At 41.7% G+C, this 20,661-nt stretch overlaps 1 protein-coding gene across 2 annotated transcripts in view; it reads right to left on the bottom strand.

Moving 5' to 3' along the window:
* Positions 1–20,661, bottom strand: part of RCAN2 (regulator of calcineurin 2) — an 84,594-nt gene that overhangs the window by 9,363 nt on the left and 54,570 nt on the right. For both annotated transcript variants that reach the window (XM_059469644.1, XM_059469645.1), the window contains 2 exons: positions 6,948–7,121; positions 4,226–4,397 (listed from right to left, as the gene is read on the bottom strand). In XM_059469644.1, coding sequence (XP_059325627.1) covers positions 4,226–4,397; positions 6,948–7,121 — 346 coding nt within the window. The remainder of the gene's footprint in view (positions 1–4,225; positions 4,398–6,947; positions 7,122–20,661) is intronic.

Raw genomic sequence — 20,661 nt, 5'->3', positions numbered from 1 at the left:
ATTTGTCAATAAAACTTACTGATAAGACCCTGAAAACAGCAGAGATGTTCCTCTCTAACCATTTGCTTTGCATAAGAAAAACAGTAAGAATTTGAAGTTTTCTCCCTTAACAATGAGAACAGCTGCTTTTATGTCACTGGGCCCTACTTTTTGTGACCTCATGAGCCAGGAGTAAACCCACAGCCTTGGGTGATGCAAGACAGATGAGCACAGAAGTAACTTATGATATTTCAGAATTAAAAATAATGGTATAGGATTTTCTATCCCTCTGTGAGTCAATACTGTGACCTTTCCTTAATGGTGCAGTTCCTGTCTAACAGGGCCCTTTTGTCCAGCAAAGATCAGGCTCATATACATAAAGAATAATGTAAAAATGCTAATGATAATGTGTAGCTACTTCATCCCCAATTCAGACTCATGAACAAAGGTTAATGAGTTCACAGCTGCCCATTTCATGTAAATGCGGCATTAGCATCATGAAAATACCTTCCACTTACAGTCCCTTCATCCAAGTGCTTTACAAATAACAGGATGCAAATAACAGGAGGTCCTTTGTATGGGTGCATGTTTGTGACAGAAGAGCTACAGCCCATCCCACAAAACACCTCCATAAAACACCTCTACAGCATGAATCTGCCATAGCAAAGTGGAGGAGCTGTTCCCTGGAAGCCCATTACTGATGCTGTAGGAGCTGGGCACCCTCCTCTTCCAACCAGAGGGAAAGTTTTGTCTTACCAGGGGCAGGGTACAGCTCTCCTGTACTATGCCCCTGGTAAGAGAAGGGAAGGGCAAAAGTACCCACAGAACAGCAGGGAAAGGAAGACAGAGATGAAAAGTTTTATCTATCACCATTTGTTTGCCCCTCCATCCCCTTTTAATCCTCCCTGGGAGTCATATGAAGTATTTAGTATTTCCTTTGACACAGTGATGACAAACACAAGAGTTTGAAAACACTTGGGCACAGAAAATCTGCCTTGTCAGATGGTTTGAAATCCCTCTGTATGGCATTTCCTGGGCAGGGTCCTGCTCTCATCTGTTTTCCCCTTCCCTAGGGAAGGGTGAGCCAAACCCAGGGCAGAGCAGGGGCTGAGGCTGGCAAGGGGAAGTCAGAGTGGCACCTGGGATCCTGGGGAAAGGCACTCTGGAGTGCAGAGTTAGAAATGAGGGGATACAGGGCAATCTGTTGTGCAGAATGAGGCAGTGGGGGAAGGAGAGCAGATACAGGCAGGCTGGGGAGTGGACAGGGACAGGGAGGGACTGCTTTCCAGAAAAGAAGGAGCATATTCTAGTGTCAAGAGGATAGTTAGCAAATCACTGCACGAATAAATGGCAAACAGCTGCCTGTCCTTTGAGAGGAGCAGCTCTACTGTAGACACATGCTGGACCTGGAGACTCCCTCTCCATCCACTTTGCAAAGGTTTCTCACATAAAATATGTCTGCAACGTGGGGTGGTTGTTTGATTGTTTGCCTGTCAGGTCCAGGTTGTATCCTCACCTGGCCTAACCTGGAGCTAGCTTTTTCCTACAGGAATGCTTGCAACCTGCCAGGCTGTTCTGTAGTCCAGGCCCTGATGTCTGCACATCTTCATCAACACATCGAACTACTGGAAGTTGTCTTGACAGTGGAAGTGTTTTCCATCAAACTGATTAACAATTGCACTTCTTTATTTGCAATATATTGAAAAGATTGTAGGCAGGTGGTCAGCACCAGGCACAGTCATGGTTCCTGGCTCTGACTGATCTACAGCACTCTGTTCATGCCTCATTTAAAGCCTAATTTCTGCATCTGTACAAAGTGAGAATATACATCAATCATCCAGGAACTTAATTAAATATGCCACGACCTTCCCTAAGGAGTAAATGCACCCTCACCGATCTCAATTCCATGTGAAGGGGTCAAAACCAGCTTCCTTTTGAGCACAGAAAGAAATCTGTTCCATCAGACCCCCAAGATGCCAGCCTGTCACTGCTGCAGCTAAAACACCTGTCCAAAACTGCTGGCACACAGCAAATCTGTTAACTCACTTCCAGCATACTCCTTACACTCTGGAGCAGATCTCCCAACATTTTGCAACCAGGGACAATTTTGGTGTCTAATTTTATGGCTATGATGATTATGGCACCATACTGTGGCAGGAGGTGACCTGGATTCAGGGAATGGGAAAGGAGCATGGGTCTGTGTCCAGGTGGTACATCTTGCATTTCCAGTGAAGTAGGACAATAAAACTCATCTTATGCTGAGGGCATACAAAGACAGTGTTCACTATTTAGAAGCACTAAGGAGTTTTCCTGGTCCTCAGATGTTTATTATACCAAATCACTGCATTTAATACAGCAAAGATTCCTCACAAGTTAAAGACACGAAAGTCAGATTCTACACTCTCAGCTCTGTAAACAACTGTGCCCAGTGAGTATTTTTCGACAGCTGATATGCCGTAGTTACATTTTTAAATTGTGCTTCTCAATGAAAAAAAAAATCTCCTCTCTGAGGCTACCAATGCTGTTTGATGTCCAGCAGTGTTTTACTGCTGCAATACTGAGAAACGAGTGTTAGTGGGGTTTGTTTTTCAATGAAATTCTAAACATAGTAAATGCACAACTGAGAACAGCAACACTATTTTAAACCCGCCGCTGCAGTTAACTAAAATTGATCCCTCTAACAAGTGCTAAAAATAGAAAGAAGAGAGCACACAATGGCTTTTCATATTGCTCCCTGCAGGCTCCTTAAATCCGGGTGAATTTGACCTTCACGCAAAGCTGTCCCAGAGTGTGGGACAATGAGTGATATTTCACATTCCACTGCTCCAGAACAGGAATTGATTTATTACCCAGCTAGCTCGGGAATTCGTTTACATGTTTCCATTTATAACACTGCTGCATCAAAGGGGAAAAAAAAAAAAGGAGGTTTTTGGTTTTTCTTTTATTCAGCATTTTAGAAGCAAAGTATCACTCCTGGAAATAATAATATGCAATATCGTATGAAGTCTTCCCCCTGACTGCTTTCTTCTACTGCCTACAAACCATAGGAATCTCCTGATGTATATTTTCCTCTTGTGAGAGATCCCATCTGAAAAAGACAGGAGATAATCCTGCAAACCTTGTGAATCATGAAACATCCTTCTGCTCCCCATGCACTCCAGCTCTGAGCTCCTTTGGTGCAGTTGCACAAAAGCCCCAATGATTAGATGTCTGCAATTGGAAGCTGCTCTCAGAGCGAGCAAGCAGCATTCCCAGTACAGCTGGGGAGAAAACAATTCTCTCATCCCACAAGAATTTCAAAAATAAACTGCTAAATTTTCATGAGCTCACCCCCACAATTGTTATTAGATTGGATATGAAATATTTTATTTTGGTATGAAGATAATTTAATAGGCTATTTTTTCCTTGTGGCTTATGAATGTAAATTAGATTAATTTGTAAATGATACTGCTTGGACCTGAAACTGGAACCTTTCTCATTTTGAAAATTCTAAACCAGGATGCTTTAACAGCTTTGAGAGGAAACTATTTGTAAAGATGACTTAATTAAATCAAAAGTAACCCTTTCCTATATAAAGTTTTGGTTTTATCAGATGTGCTTTTCCACGGAAAGCATTGCTTGAAAATCCCAGTTAGCTTCAACTCCTGGCGTTAGCTGAAGATGGGAAGACGGAAGAAAGCCTGGATGCATTATCCATTGACATTTATCTTGTGCTAAGGGAGCCTACAACTTATCCCATTCCTCCTGCATGGTTTTCAGCAGGAAATGAGCATTCCTAACAGAGCAATCCCACCGGGACTGGGGAACAGTAGTTCTCTCTCAATGAACAATGTGAGAGATTCTCCACTCCAGTGAATGTGCACTTTTTCAAGTGAGAAATCTGCACCCTGAAATGCAGAACTGAGCAGATGTCGTGTACAGCAAAAACTCCTCACATCCACAGCCAAACATTTGTCCAGTCCCCACCTAAACCATCAGCTGTGTCATCTAGGCACAAACCCCAGCACAATAAATGGTGTAAGCAAAGCTTTGATCAGCTCTCACAAGCTGCAGATAACACACAATTCTGTGCCTACACATGGCAAAACTCATTCTGAAGGAAAGAACCAGGTGACATCCATCAACTGAAATCCAAATTTTAATGCAACTTCCAGCTCTATGCCAACTCCCTCTACAGTTATTATCTACACTGGAATTTCTTGTCTGCTTTTCCTGCCACGTTTTCACCCAAGGACCACAAGCTTACCTGGTCCAAGCTTAGAAACTGCATAAAGGAGGTCGTAGTTGATGACAGGTGTTGCATCATCTATTGGTTGCCACCCTACAGGTGGGGAGGCTGGAGGCGAGATGAGAAACTGTTTTGCAGGCTGTGGTGGTGCCAAATGAAGCTTGTCTCCATCTGTCTCAGAGGTTTGAATCTTTAAGGCATAACAAAGACACTGTTTAGTACAGGAAAGAATCACACAACGCTTTGAGTTGGAAAGGACCTTTAAAGGTCATCTCCTCCAACCCTCCTGCCTTGCTCAGAGCCCCATCCAGCCTGGCCTTGAATATTTCTATGCATAAGGCATCCAGAACTCCTCAGGGAAACGTGAGCCAGTGTTTCACCACTCCTACTGTAAAAGATGTATTCCTTGCATCCAGCCTAAAACAACCTTCTTTTAGTTTAAACTATTTTCCCTGTGCCCTATTGCAACAGGCCCTGCTAAAAGGTCCATTCCCACCTTTCTTGTAAGTACTGAAAAGCCACAGTGAGGTTTCCTTGGAGCGTTCTCTTCTCCAGGGTGAACACCCCCTGTTCTCAGCCTGATTCCAACAGGTCCATGCCCTTCCTGCATCTGGGACCCCAGTGCTGGACACAGGACCCCAGGTGGGATCTCACCAGATCAGAGTCACGTCCCTCAGCCTGCTGGTCACACGGTGGGTGATGCAGCCCAGGATATTTGGGGTGCCAGGGCACATTGTCCAGCTTCTCACCCCCACAGGATGGCTAAATGGAATGACTGCTCAAATCATACCCTTCTCACCCCAAATGCCACCCAGGCAGGGTTTCAGCACCAGTCTCAGAAGAGAAGGCTTGGAGCTGAATTTCATCTCAGCCTTACAGATGGTGCCTCTGCAGTAAATGCACAGTGTGGGGCTGTGACATCAGCAAAGCTACAATGTCTGTGCCTCTTGTGTAAACTCTTTCAGGATAAATGCAAAGCTTTGGTAGCCCCAGCTGCTAGCTCAGAGATTTCTGAGGCTGTAAAGGCACTGTTGTGATCTGGTCTAAATGCCTAAATAAAAAGTGATATCACACAAGTAACGCCTGCACCAAGGCCTTGTATGTAAGTAACTTCAGAAAGGTTTCTACAGATTTTATTTCTTTACTTGAAGTGAGAAAGCAATCTATGATGTTCCTTAAGTCATTTGCAACTGAGTGCCCTTATATTATATCCATATTGAATTATCTACTTTAATTCCTGCTCTTTTCTAGTATGTTAAAGAAGCCTTGATATAAATTAATTGTAGTGCAGCCATACCTAAGCAAGGTTACAACCAGCTCAAGCACAATAAACTCTATTTCCAGGACAGCAAACATGGGGTTTGCAAAGAACCAGTCTGAATCACTCAACTCCATGTTCCCCGGAACTTGTAGGTCTGGAAGTGGTTATTCAGCCTGGCTGAGGCCAGACACTGCTCCAGACACTGCTGCTGCCACATCATCACTCCCTGAACACGACTAATAAGCTCTTGTAAGACTCAGTGTACCGGAGAGCATAGTGCAGGTATCAGAATGGCTCTGCAGGAAATCAGCTTAGATAGGGAGACTAATCACTGTTGTGCACATTTTTCTTTTTGTTGTTATCTCAAGTTTCCAATTAGCCTCCTGAATGGACAATTAGAATGAAACCATTCTCAGTTCTGCCTAAAAAACCTGCAGGTTTTGAAACCTTTCAGAAAATTCAGAGCTAGATTTAGGATATCAGGGCATAGAAAATAGGATTGAGGCAGATTCTTAACACCTAAATCCAGCTGTAAGATCTTCTGAGCTCATCTAACTCGTTAAGCACATTGTTTTTTTTCACAGCTGTAGCTTCCCATCTTCCTGTGGTTCTGCTCCTGCCTAGGCTCAAATCAGCTCCTATTCTGACCAGGAGGAAGAGGCTCATAATTTAACACTGTGTGTTTGTTTGATACCTTGAAGTGAGCCAGCCCTTATCCTCAGACCTCTGAAGGGCCAAGCTGGCAGCTCAAAGCACACCTACATTACTTATAAACACCAGTGGTTATCTCACAAGCCACAGTGACCACATCAATTTATTAAACTGCATTCAGAAGAGGTGGTGGTTGGGTTCTCAACCTCCTTCAACTTTATCCTGGCTGGGGCCCAGCCTGCTGTGGGAGATCTATGTTCTTTCTCCCTTGGCCAAGGAGAACTAAACACCCACCTGACAGTTCCAATAGATGGATATAATCACCTACAGCCCAGGCTGGGAGTGTTTTTCTTCCCCTACCTTCTTCCTTTGACTTGGACTCAATAAACTCCTTTTAGAGAATTCAGTATTTGTAATTCATGTATTCAGTAAGGAAAAGCCAAAAAGGCAGGAGGAAGCCCGGCTGTGGCTCAGGGTGGCAGCCAAATGTGTAATCCAGCCCCACCTTTTTTATTCACTTGGATTCTTTACATTAGCACTTTCTTGTGGTTAGTTAAGAGAGTTACCCACAGACAACACCCAGTGTTGTAAATCACCTCTGAGATACATAATTCTGTGTGTTGAACGAGCAACTTTAGTCCTAAGTGGACTAAATTTACTGCAGACCCTCAGGGCAGAAAAGCTCAGTCAACACAAGCAGGTTTAAGCAATCTTCTATCAGAGAGACTGGGCATGGGAGAAATGTTTATTACTTTTATTCACTGTAAGTGCATAGCTTTTAAAGAAATATTATGCAGTAACACAGAAACAGATTCCAGATTTCATTACCTGTGCAAAATACAACTTTAACTTCTTCCCTCTGAACTGTGTTTCATGCAGCTCTATTCTGGCACGAGCAGCTGATTTGGGACTGCTGAAATTTATCCGCACACGCCTGAAGCTTTTGAACAGCTGGAATGTCACGCAGTCATCATAGACACGGAACAAACCTTCAAATTTCTCCTGCAAAGCAAAAAGAAATAATGCTGAAGATTCACTTTGTGCTCTGTCACATCAGTCTGAGTCAAACAATAATCTGAAACTCGACAGTTGTTTTAGGAGGAGGTTTCAGCCTGTGGCCTTTGGGGACAGGTGTCCACAGACAAATAAAGGCTCTGTGAAAAGAAATTAAGGAAAGCAGTGGTCTGGTAGTGCTGAACTCTGCAAAGGGTTTAGGGGAAGAGGTCTTCAAATTGAGAACCCAGCAGCTATTGAACTTCTCTTAAAAGTTGAGCAAACCTATGACAGTGACATGAAATGAAGCTGAAAGGGCACATGACTGAAAACACCAGACAGCAGGGGGCTCATCTGCACAGAAGCAGCCATTGTGCTGAATTACAGTGGAGTCAGCAGACAAAGGCTGCAGCTGAGGCTTACATCCACATCAGTACTGCAGGGTCATTTTGTATTGCATGAAATGTTTTTCTGGATGTTTTGTCATTTAGATACTTAAGAGAATACACACTTGTTCTTTGAGAGGTCCTGCAGCATCTGGTAACAAACTGGACAACTGAAAACAGTGATCTGTCTGAAAGAGAAACTTCAGGCTTCAAAATGTTTAGCTGTAGAAATATGTTCAAAAGCTCACAACAAAATAGGGATATTTCAGCATTGTAAAAGGAAGGTCTGAAGTTCAGCACACCCATGGACTTGGAGATAAACAAGAAATTCAAGGCACTTTGGCAGCCTTGGAAGCTCAGACTCCATGATTTCTCTGCAAGCTGTGAGCACACAGAGGACTAAGTTCCACATCATCAAATAAACCCAAAGTCCTTAAATCAATTCTGACACTTGCACAGGTCTTTTCATTCACACAAGCACAGATTCATAAAATGCCAAAGCTGAAAGGGGGCACTTATTATTTAGTCCAGCCTTCATGTTTACTCAGATTTCAGACTGCTATCCAGTGAGTCACACATCAAATCTGAGCATTTTAGCTACTGCAATCAAGACTTGAAGTTTTGTAAGATGGAGAATCAGCCAGACCAAAGCCCCTGCTTTTAGGAGTGTTTTATTCTGAAAAAAAAATCACTGGTAAGATGATTTGCCACACCATTTCATATACACCAATGACAGTTATGTCAGGGTTTGTATAATAACCTAATGTATATTGACAATAACCTGATGTGGATGTCTCAAATGTTCAAGGCAAGGTTGGATGGGGCTTTGAGTGAGCTGGTCTAGTGGAAGGTGTCCCTCCCCATGGAGGGGAATTGGAATGAGATTAAGGTTCTTTACAATTCAAACCATTTCAGGATTCTGTTTTCTTGCTATCTCTGCAAGTCCTCACATTCTTACATGTTTTAAAAGACTTCTTTGCTTCTCATCCAGAAAAACAATTTCTTTTCCCTTACAGAAGATAACTGGTACAGACTACAGAAGACAAAGAAAATGCAATTTGTGTAATCTCATCAATACTTCAGTTCTCATCTATTGAGCTTACCAGCAAAACAAAGAATTCAGAACTTTTCAGAAAAATTCATCCAGAAGCACAGTGCAGCTGCATCAGGGAGCACTAACAGCACTGTGGGAGTCACTACTGTCAGAGTGGGACATTTATTAAGGAGTTAACAGGGGAGCAGCCCAGTTCCACAGCCAGGGCTGTGACACTACGGCGCATGTGCCCGATCTCCTTTCATTCACTGCCAGCTCTGTGGTCTTCCTCCCCATACCTGATATTCCATGCTGGCACCCTTTCAAAGGAACCTCCCTATGGTCTATTAAGCTTTCATGATTTTCATTTCATTCTGCCTGACCTCACTCACCTCTTCCTTTCACTGCAGGAGATACTTTGGAGGAATGAAAAAAGAAAAAGAAAAAAGGGAGGTGAGAGCTCTGTGTTTTGGCAGAGGCTGACTAAAGGCATGCAGCAATCCCCAAAACAGTTGAAGTGCATAGGTTTGACATAGGTCTAGTCTTATCACCCAATGTCCAAATTGTTACACTTCAGTTATGCTTTTCATCTGCTTTGCTTATATTTTTGAAAAATTCCATTTTCCTGAGCAGAAGTCTACATCCAGTGGCATTTGTATAAAGGTCAGCCAAAAGCAGCAGTCATCTCAGTCCTGTCCTGATTGGAATTTTGATGCTACAACTTTCACAATGACCATGGAAAAAGGGCCAGGGGAAGGGAGAGAAAGGGACAGGGGCCCAGTGTCTGTGTAAAGCAGGACTCACACAGCATTCAGAAACATGGCTAATTAAAGCTTATATCTTCATGTTGGCTTTATTACCTACTTCAGACCTCTTCAGTACATTTTTAAAATTAAATAAAGAAATTTAAATACATATTAGTGAGGGACTTGGAAGTGCTGATTTAACAGTTAATCCTAAAGGTCTTTAACCTAAACTACTCTGTGACTCTGTGAGAGATAGAAAGATTTTTTTTATATATATATATATATATATATATATATATATATATGTGTGTGTGTGTGTGTGTGTATGTATATATGTATGTAGGTATGTATGTATGTATAGAATGATCAAGACATTATAACAGAAGTCTCATAAGTCAAAAATTAGCAGCAAGGTGAACCTTTCCCAGTAGTAGCTCTCAGTTTTTCTACAAGTCAGCAATAAAATTCATCATATAAAAAAATAGTTTCACCAAGAGTGGAAGGAACCATGCATGGACTTGTGTGGGCACTGGGAAGTATCTATTCCTACTGACTGTTTATTAACAAAGAGATGCTCCCTGTCTGTATTCAGCAATCAGGGCTGTGTGTCTGGCCCCTCTGTAACACAAGCCAGAGCCCAGATCTTGGTGAGGGACCTAACACAACATTAGGGCAGACACAATTTCAAACGTGGGTCCAAGAACAGTGAGCACAAGGAATGTGCTGGGCACATTCCTGGGCTACACTGAGACTCGCTCTGATTAGGCACTGAAAGGGATAAATAGAGAACTGCAAAAAAGCTGATTAAGTCCTGGATGCTGTTGCCACTCTGGGAGAACTTTAAAGCACTATAGACTTTATTCTGCTTGCTTTCCAATTTTATACTGGCACAGCTTTAGAGACCCAGCCTTGATTAACGCTCCTGAAAACGCTGTGGGGAGGAGGGAAATCAAGCCCTGCATTTGATATTATTAAAGGGCAGTCTATCCACAGTGGGGGCACTTCCACTGCACTGACTGAAACTGCAACTCCCATTAAAAAGATTCATACATCGGGATTTTTTTACGTTTTCAGCTGATAATAATAATGACCTCAGCAGAGGTCATTAATCATCAAGTGAAGTTAATGGCCCTCAGCTGCATTTTGAGCCATCCCCACTCCTCCGAGCTTGATATCAATTCCCAGGAAAAGCCTTGTGCCTTAATTGCTATTGCCTGTGACTTCTAATATCTGCTGAATGCACTTATCTGGATAAAAGTCTTTCAGAGTCATTCCAATCTATAAGAAAATTTATCATATACATTATAAAGACCTAAGCAAATTCTTTCCCTTTCAAGTTTTGTGGATAAATTATTCAAGACTCATAATCCTCTCAATTCGAAACTTTTAAAGTGCTTTTAGGATTCAGTACTTTTAAATGCTTTTAGAAAGTAAGTCTTTGAACTTGCAGAGCACTTTGAAACTTGTGGGGGAAAAAAGGAAACATCCAAAGTTAAGCAGCAGTGTTGCTATTCTTAAAAAGTCAAAATGTAGAAAGTCATGAGTTACACATTTATTTCTGGGATTTTGGAGTGTCTTCATCCATCCCAAGTATGTCTCAATGAGGCCAAATTAATGCTCTGTAAGATGTGAGCAACCTTCACTTCACCAAGTTCCCACTTCTCCCTGCCAGGCCTCGTGCCCTCTCTTCACCTCATCATTCCTTTGCCCAACACTGGGCACCTTTCCCCAGTTCTTTCCTGTCACCTTCTGTCAGCTCCCATCACTCAGTGCCTCTAGCAGTTTCCAAACTTATTTTCTGTTTGTTTTCTAAATTAATGAAATTAGCACAAAGTAGGACCATACTAATTAAAGCTGCTGATTACTCCAGCTTGATGGTTATCATTTAGGACAGCCAATGCTGAGAACAAACAGAGCAGCATGCAAGGAAGAAATGAGCACTGGAGTGACAGACAGGAGCTAAAAGCCTCTGAGGACAAGGGCAAACCTATGCCCTTCTTGAATCAAAACTATTTCTAGCACTAAATGGGAGCTCATCTGGGACCAAGACCCTGCAAGTCACATGGTGACAGATCAGTGAAATGCAGCCATAGGGAGGCAAACAAGATGCTGGGTACATTTGGAAAAGTATTTCCAGTAAAGCAAGGAGAGTATTAACAGCATTGTATGGAGCACTAGAGCAGCTCATTAAAAATGCAGGGTTTGTTGCCTGTATCCTAAGCAGATTAATGGGAATAGATCCAGATAAAGGTTACAGGGAGGTGCTGGAATGAGTCCAGAGAAGGACAACAGAGCTGGGGAAGGCTCTGGAGCACAGGTCTGAGGAGGAGCAGCTGAGGGAGGTGGAAAGGGGCTCGGCCTGGAGAAAAGGAGGCTCAGGGGGGATATTCTGGCTCTGCACAGCTCCTGACAGGAGGGGACAGCCAGGTGGGGGTCGGGCTCTGCTCCCAGGGAACAAGGACAGGACAAGAGGACACGGCCTCAAGCTGAGCCAGGGGAAGTTTAGGCTGGACATTTGGAACAATTTCTTCACTGAAAAGGTTGACAGGCATTGGAACAGATTGCTCAGGCAATTGGTGGAATCACCATCCCTGGGAATGCTCAAAAGGCAGGTGGATGTAGCACCTGGGGACATGGATTAGTGGTCATCACAGCAGTGCTGGGTTAATGGTTGAATTTGATGATCTTACAGGTCTTTTCCATCTTTAACCATTCCATAATTCTATGAATTAACAACTTACTAAATAAGAAATTTAAATGCTTGGCTTATTTAGCAAAACAAAACAAAGCCTGAGAGGAGATAGGACAGTCATCAGTAATTTACCAGCACTGTTCAGAGCAAGGACAAATCACACTGTATGGTGTAAATCTAGAAGACTACATTGGCATAAAATGAGTGGAAACAATTGGCATAAATAGGTTTAGTCTAGAAGTTAAAGAAGGTTTCAAACATCAGAGTAATGATCCTGAAACAATGTTCCAATTACAGCAGTGGCAGCAAATTATTTTTTTAAGATTGAATTTGGTTAGTTCATGTGAGGGACTATGACAAAGTATCAACACAATGAGCATTGTAAAACATGACAGCCATAATTAGCAAGTGAATTGGGTTCTGACACAGCAAGTTCCTGTGATTTATTTCCAAACATTTCTTTCATGAATAGCTCCACTGGTATTGTGTTCATTCACGACAAAAGCCAAGGCCTAATTCAAATCAATGGAAGCCTTTCCATAGACATCAGCAAGCTTTGGATTAGAGCCCTAGAACTCAGAACCCAAATTACATTTTATTATTCAGTGTGTTTACACTCATTATCACCCTTGCTACACATTTGATTTAGGATATGGTCATGATTTAGAACTTTAGCCAAATGCTTTTCCTAGAGTTTTGCAAGCAAATAAAGAAAGTATTTTTCCTATTTTAATTTTTCACATTCATTCATGTAAAAGATACTCCAAGGAACTAACCACAATAGGGAAAGGGATATAATTCACAATTATGAAATTAGTTTTTCCTGAAATTAGTTCTGTAGTGGATATAAATATCCCTGTAAGACATAAACTCCTATCTCAGAGTTGAATGCATTCTGTTTCCAGACAAGCCATGCTGGTTGCAATCCTACACAGCTCTCATGAGGCACAAGAAAAGAGACAGAATCTGGTAAAACTGTGGAAGTTGTGCACCGAGGAGTCTTGTAGAAAAAACAATCTAAGAACAGATTAATTCCCTGTTTATACCAAAGAGGATGGGCACACTAGTTACTTCTAGAGGGATAAAGGAGTCACTAAGGTGACACACCTTTAACAAAAATACTAAAACAGAAGGCTAGAAAATATGAGCTGAAGTGATTTCAGCATTGAGACATGTCAATGCCATGTGAAGGGTATTGTAATGACCTAGCCTGGATATTGTGTGTGGCCCTTCTCATCCTCGATTAAGGAAGATGGAGGCAAGATGGAAGAGCAACAAAAGACTGCAAGGATGATCAGAGAAGGTGATGGTAGATGATATCCATGATATCTACCTTCACAGGAGGTGAAGGTAGATGATATCCATGCCTGGAAGTGTTCAAGGCCAGGCTGGACAGGGATCTGAGCAACCTGGTGTAGTGGAAGGTGTCCCTGCCCATGGCAGAGGCTGGAATGGGATGGTCCCTTCCAGGTCAAACTGTTCTGGGATTCTGGGATCTCTCTTGGGAAACAGAACCCAAAGTAGGAGGTGTTTCCTGCTGCATCTGTCTGTAAGGAAATCAATAAATAATGTAAAGGGAAAGAGATTAGCAGAATTAAAATAACCAACAGTGCTGGTATTAAACAAAGACTGCCTGTTAAAAGATTTAGACTTAAATTGAGGCAGTTAGCACTAGAACAGTAACATATCAAAATGCCACTGGCCCAGAAATAGAAAAAAGCCAAATTGCTTTGATGAAAAGGGTAAGAAGGAAAGATTAGAGAAGAGCACTATGCATTTCTGTGGTTCTCAAAGACCAAAGGAGAGGAAAGACTAGAGGAAAACAAAAAGGGATCCTGATTTGTCTAATGAAAACTTAAAATAACTGGGTTCATCTGAAGTACTTTTAACAATTGTTTAACAATCCACACAAAACAAGGAAACAGCTTGATAGAACTCACACATGAAAATTCCTTAAAAGCAAGAACTCTCACAAGTAGCCAGTGTAAGCAACAGCCTCTTCAAATTCTCTGCTTCTAAAAAGATGAAATTCATTGGGAAATCCTGGTAGTGCATATGAAAAACCACTATTGACTCTCAGCTAAAATTCCAGGAGTGCTATAAATAGAGGCAAATGTTTTAAACCAGTGATGATAAATAGAGAATTCCTATGGGCTTGTCCTGTTGCCCTTAAGTAATGGTAGGAGAATAAAGCACAAATTTAACATTTAGAGAGCCCCTTAAGGCAAAGGTCTCCAGGTTGTAGATTTTTATTTCACCTTTCACTGTAGGTAGCTGTAGCTGAGAGTGTGGAATCTTCCTACTCCCTCTTTACAAGTGGGGGAAGGCCTTATTTGAATATTTACCCTGAGTATTACTGTCTGAATGTTGGTTTGCAGAAAGTTTCTTCTGTTACCAAAGGAAATCTCTCAGCTGGCAACAGGAGTGGAAACATGTGTCTTTCCACCTGTCATTCACCAGGGTACATTTTAAAAGGACATTTCTTCATGTGAGACATTTTGAAGGGGGGAAAACCAGGGAACAGTGGATATTTTGTCAGATAATCAGAATCACAAAGTACTCTGCAATGACCTTCTGGTTACTGTATTGTCTAAAATGTGTCCCTTACCTTGGAACTCAGCGCACAGCCCTGCTCATTTCTTCATGAAGTTGGATTAGAGCATTAAGATAGGGCTAGAAAGAGCTTGGGTTTATTTACATGAAGCATGGCAGTAATTAGCATAGCCCAAAATTGAACAATTCTCTCAGTACATGAACAAACCAATCCAGTTTGCTACCCCAGTCCATTCAGTTTGTTGTTCTACGCTTGGCTTTCTCCCGTTTTCAAGAGGTGAAGGTCAGGTAAACTGTGAGTCAGAGATGAAATAAAACAGTAAACCAAAACAAATTTTAAGGCTGGGCTTCAAGATGGGGGGCATTACAAAAAGCATTAAATCTTGCTCTCTCCAGTAAAATAAATGTTGATTTGCCTGCACTAATGCAATCCTTTTAAAGGGGAGCCTAATACCTTTAGGCTTTACTATGTAAAGAATGCACAGTTTGTATTTCAGAAGTGATGCTCAGTGGCCTCCTTGCCCTGCAATGTGCAGTGAAGCAACTCCAAACAGGAGCACACTGGCAACAAAACACAGCCCTGGCTCATGGCTCACACATCCTGTTCTGTTATCCCTACACACTGGGGCTCTTCACAGGCATCTGCATAGAACTTTTAGATCCTAAAGGATGCGTTGACTGTTCTGCCCTCCACGTAGTGCTAAAATCATTCTGACAGCAGAAATATTTGATGTAATGTTTACTGTTTACAGATCCAGTGTCTTGGTCCAGAGAGGGACTTTGAGAAAGTCTAACAGACATTACACTATGTTGTAGAGACATTTGTAACTCATAATCTCTCAAAGAGCCCTGGTGGCAAAAGTAGGTCAGGAGCTGGAAGAAGTTTGCTGGTCCCACCTCATGCTGGCAGGAGGAGGCATCCATCCCTCACAGCCCTCCTGCATCACGTGCCCACCACGGCATGAGAGCACTGCAAACATCCTGGTGAACAGAACAACAGACATGTCCCTCTTGAAAAATCAGCTGAACCAAATAAATTTTCCTTCCTCTTCCAGCTCATCAGCACAACAAAAGGTACAGAGATAATATCTGCCCCAAAGCTTAATGGGAATGCATTCACATTTCGGAAGAGGCTGACAAATGTCAGGGGCACAGAATTCTGCTGCGTTGCCTTTTCTGTTTTTAACCAGCTCACATCCCTGTTTACCTCAATGTGACGCACATTCCTCCTGCTTAGCTCCACTGATCTGGAAACCAAAGGCTCCTTCAAGATGAAATAAATTGTTCCTGTGGCAATGCCAAGGGGCTGATTTAATATAGTTTGGAGAGTTCTCAATTCAATTTCACACCCAACGATTGAGCTAAAAGAAAAATCCACACTTTACGTTTCTTCTTTATAGGAACACTGTTATTTTACTGTATCATCAGCCACAGCTTTTCTGAGCACACCATATTTGAAGTACTCCAGTTCCAGATGCTGTATGAGCTCCCTGAAATGCTGGAAGTGCTCTTTCAAACCAGCTCGCAAAGTGCACATTCTATGACCAGATCCATTAGTTTCAACCCCAGTGCTGGGGAGTGTTCTGTAGAAACATCATTCTTTGTTCCCTGAAAAGCTACATTTGATTCCAGTGCTGGCTACCATCATTGTGCAACATCACATAATAGTTGCCTTTTATTTTTCTCTTTTGCATTGTATTTGTCTGTGGGAAAAAAAAATCAAAGCCTGAACAGATTTGTGGAAGATTTAATGCATTTGTTTTCCAAATAGCAGCCTAACATTTTGGCTTGAGAATGGTAAAAATAATGCTAAGAACAAAGACATGAAAAAAATATTCAGACTGTCCTGAAAGAACTGCCTATTTCTGTTTGCTTTAAGATTTCAAACAATAACTGAGTAGATAATGTATGTAGTAAACTCCAAGGGACTCATCTGCATTGGATTTAAGAATGTTCACAGTACAATACCAGCTATTGCTTTTGTTTTGTTCCTGTTGTTAAGCCCAACAATTAATTGGTAGCAAAAGAACAAATTACTGTGTATATGTTTCTAAAGTTCTTATTATCTTAATTTAGCACACAAAATAAGGAAGAAAAACAACCTTAATTAGTTTTTACCAAAAGCTGCTACATTTATGTTAATAAGGAATGTTCCAGGAGCAGATCTCTGCAGCAAAACAGTTGGTGCTGACTTTCTGATCAGGTGCCACAGACTGAATGCCCATTAGCAGTTGGAGCAGATCAGGCATGCTACTAAGAGTGCATCTTCTATATGAATTTCATCTGAAAGGCATCCAGTTCATGAACTGCTCTGTGATGTGAACAAAAAACACAGTTAATGAAGAGCAACAGGAAAGTTGCCTCATGAGAATGCCCAGCTCAGACTCAAAATGCTAATGTAGACACAAGCCTGTATCTCTCATAAAAATAGTTAGCTGGCACTCCAGGAGAAGAATAAAACAACTCCACAACCAAACTGAAGTGCTAGAGAAAATAAATAAGGGACTGGTGGTCAATCCTGTGCACAAATCTAGGACTGAAATTATTTATTATGAGAAGCTGTGTGAAAATTATTAACATTCATAGAACTACAGAATGGTATGAGTTGGAAGGGACCTTAAAGCTCACCTAGTTCCAAACCCATGGGCAGGGACACCTTGCACTAAACCAGATTGCTCCAAGCCCTGTCCCACATGGCTTTTGACATTTCCAGGGATGGGGCAGCCACAGCTTCTGAGGACAACCTGTGCCTGGACCTCACCACCCTCACACCAAAGAATTTCTTCCTATTAACTGTATAAACTTTGATACTGTAAGAAAAGCTACAGAAATATCCATCTTATTATGACCCCAATTTTCATTGATTCTTTGGCATCTGCAATTTCATGTCCTCCAGCCTCCTGAGGCCACCCCACTGTCCTGTTCATGTGGTGACACTGAGGCCAGGATGGACCCACAGCCACTGGGGGAAACCACAGGCTCATGGGAAACCATGGGAGTAGAACCAGAGTTTTCCTAACTCATTCTGAATCACTTTATTTTTACACAATCCCCAACTGGAGTACAGAAACCTCAGCCTCTTAAAAAACTGTTACTGAGGCTGTGGAAGTGTCAGGGGACACCTCTGTGGGTGTGATGCAGAATCAGGACGTCAGTGTGCAAAATGCTAAATGCAAGGATGAACTACAATAAAGGCACCACCAAGAGCTGAGAAACTGCGTCTTATTTATAGTCTTGGAGATGCAATGTTGTAAAACAACCATAAAATGCACACTACTTATTCCCTGACACTGTCAACCCAGTTAAACTAGAAAAATAAACAAGAACAAGCCATGGGACAGTTTAAACTGATAAAATGCTTGCATTGCCCATTCCTGATTTACTGTTTTGCCTACAGTGATCAACATTTATAGCATTTCAGCTGTTCTCATCAGTCATGGGGAATACTTTCTCCCTCTCCTCTCCTCTAACACTGCAAACTGCACGAAGAGGACTAAAAATACAGTTTCAACTTGTCTAGATTTGGAAAGGACACTGACAATTTTGAAAGTGACTATGAAGCAAAAAAAAAACAACAAGTAGGAGAGCAGAATAGAATCTAATATCATGCAGCTCCACAAATGTTACTTAACTGATGAAAAAAGGTTCAAGGGGAACTCCTGACCCATCAATGCACATCCTCTCATCATCATCCTCTGCAGCCCACAGTCAGTGACACCCCCAGTCACAACCAGCAGCACTGTGACCACTGTCTAATGCTCTGTTTGTGCTGTTTGACTGTTCCTTGCTCTTCCCAGTCTGTCCCAACCATCTGTCATTCCCTGTCTTACACTTCATTTGCAAATTACTCGAGCAGGTCTGTTGTCTGTACTCCGAGCAGCTCCTGGGAGCTGCAGCCTCCAAGACTGGAGGCTCTTTGTACAGGGAACATAAACCAAGGATGGGAATACTTTGCCTCCAGTCAAGTGGCCGAGTGGAGTCTTTAGCAAACCTACATCAACTACAAGTAAATGGTGTTTCTGAATTAATGGGATAAACAGAAATATCAGAGATAAACGTGCAAGGAAGTTGTAAAAAGAAAACTAAAGAAAATATAATCAGTGAGCTGGAAGAGCAAGAAATGTCCTGTTTACAAATGTGATAAATTGGGGGATATTGACATCACATTCATATATATCATCTATATTTTTGTCTGGACCAAAGACAAGGAGTGCAGGAGGTGAGGGAGGAGATTCTACCCCTCTTCTGCATCCAGCATTGAGGACCCCACTGCAAAGAGGAGATGGACCTGATGGAGCAGGTCCAGAGGAGGCCACATGCTCAGAGGAAGGGAGCATATCTCCTTCTGTAGCTTGCCAGTGAAAATCCATGTTCATCATCAATTCTTTATGCATATTTTCTTTGTAACCTATTTGCTCCTTGTAGTCCTTCCTTCACTAATTGTTTATAAGAGAACAATTGTACTTGAAGCATTTATTTGAACAGATTTATTTTTCTTTTTTTTTTTTTTTAATTATTACATAGGATAGACTTTCCCCATAACAGGAACTGTGCTAAAATATAAAGACAGCAGTATAAATAAATAAATATGTATGTATGTATATATATATATAAAATTTCAGTTCAGAAAAAGGAATAACTAAAGATAACAGTGTGTTCCTCCTGATTTCAAATAGCAGAACTTCCACAGATTAAAATGTTAATGTTCACACATTGCATCGAAAGAGTTATAAAAGACTGTGAGTTTCTCATTCTCCCACATCCACTGATTTGGTGGCCTCAGAGGAGGCTCAAATGAGCTGTAATCTGCTGGGTATAATTCTTCTTAACACTGTTATCAGTCTGAAAAGTTTAACTGTGAATTTGATTTTGCAGATCATGGCAGAAAATTAATGGAAAGCATCTGCATAAACAGAGATGATACACTCCTCCCTCCATGCTGCTTCTAGATTGTCACTGGTAACCCCAGTTCAGCACTGACCTACAAAAAAACTAAAGATGCTTTCCAGTTTGAATAAACTTCAGTGGGAAAAAAAATTGCTTGAAACATTTTTACACTTGGAGAGGCTGTTTTCTTCCCCATCAGAGGTCCCAGTTTATAGAGGATGCCAGGATCTCAATCTGCACAGATGCTGAAATACCAAGGGAACACCACACAATGCTTTACCTGCCTATTAAAAAATATTTCAACAGCATATTTTAATTTCCAGTATACACCACAATACTTCATTAGCCTCTAGAACTTTACAGTGTTACAGTACCTCATGACATCAAGAATTTTGCACACATCAGAAAACTGGGCTTGTGCAGGCTAGGAAAGAGGATTTGTGTGGATTTAGTAAGCAGATTCCAGCAGGCAAAAAGGCTGAGATGACAGATACAGGTTCTGTACTGGGTACAGAAGGGTAGAAAAATAAGCAGAGCTTTCCATCTGACTCAACAGCCACTAGTACCATCCACTTCCAGACAGAACAGGGAATTTCAGTCTTACAGTGATATAATTGCTTTATTAGGCAGACAGAAGGAACCCCAGGGTGAAAAAGCAAATATTCCTGACCAAACTGCTCCCACGTCATTTTTCAACCAACTGGAAAATTTCCAGTTGGCATGAATTCTGTTTAGAAACAAGAATTGGAAAGTAGACCAATCCTATCTTAGAGCTAAAACTAGCACTGCTCTTCATCAAAATCATTTTCATTTCCTGATGTGAAAAATATATCAGTAACAGCATGATAATAAAAAGATACTGGACTGGGATTATGAAACTGAAGCTGCTGTACACAGATCCAGAGCAAATGGGGAGAAGGAACGAGCCCTGAGACTGGCAAGCAGAGTGGTAACAAATGGAGATTTTTTTCCTTTCTATGAACAAGTTTTTTACAAATAAGTAGGACACAAAAATAATCAGTATCCCATAGTTTCTTGCCCTGTGGCACTGTTTCACACTGGCTCTGTGTTGCATTTACCCTGCAAATGCCCTTGTGCCAGTCTGGAATGCTGGACACAAACGTGCAGAACCAGAGAACATCCAGAGCTGGAAGGGACCCACAAGGATGACCAAAGTCCAACTCTGGGCCCTGCACAGGACACCCCAACAATCCCACCCTGTGCCTGAGAGTGTTTTCCAAACACTCCTTGA

The sequence above is a fragment of the Ammospiza nelsoni genome, chromosome 3 (genome assembly GCF_027579445.1).
Source record: "Ammospiza nelsoni isolate bAmmNel1 chromosome 3, bAmmNel1.pri, whole genome shotgun sequence".
Taxonomy (NCBI): Eukaryota; Metazoa; Chordata; class Aves; order Passeriformes; family Passerellidae; genus Ammospiza; species Ammospiza nelsoni.
The sequence above is the reverse complement of the archived record's forward strand: the minus strand, read 5'-3'. Positions and strand labels throughout refer to the sequence as shown.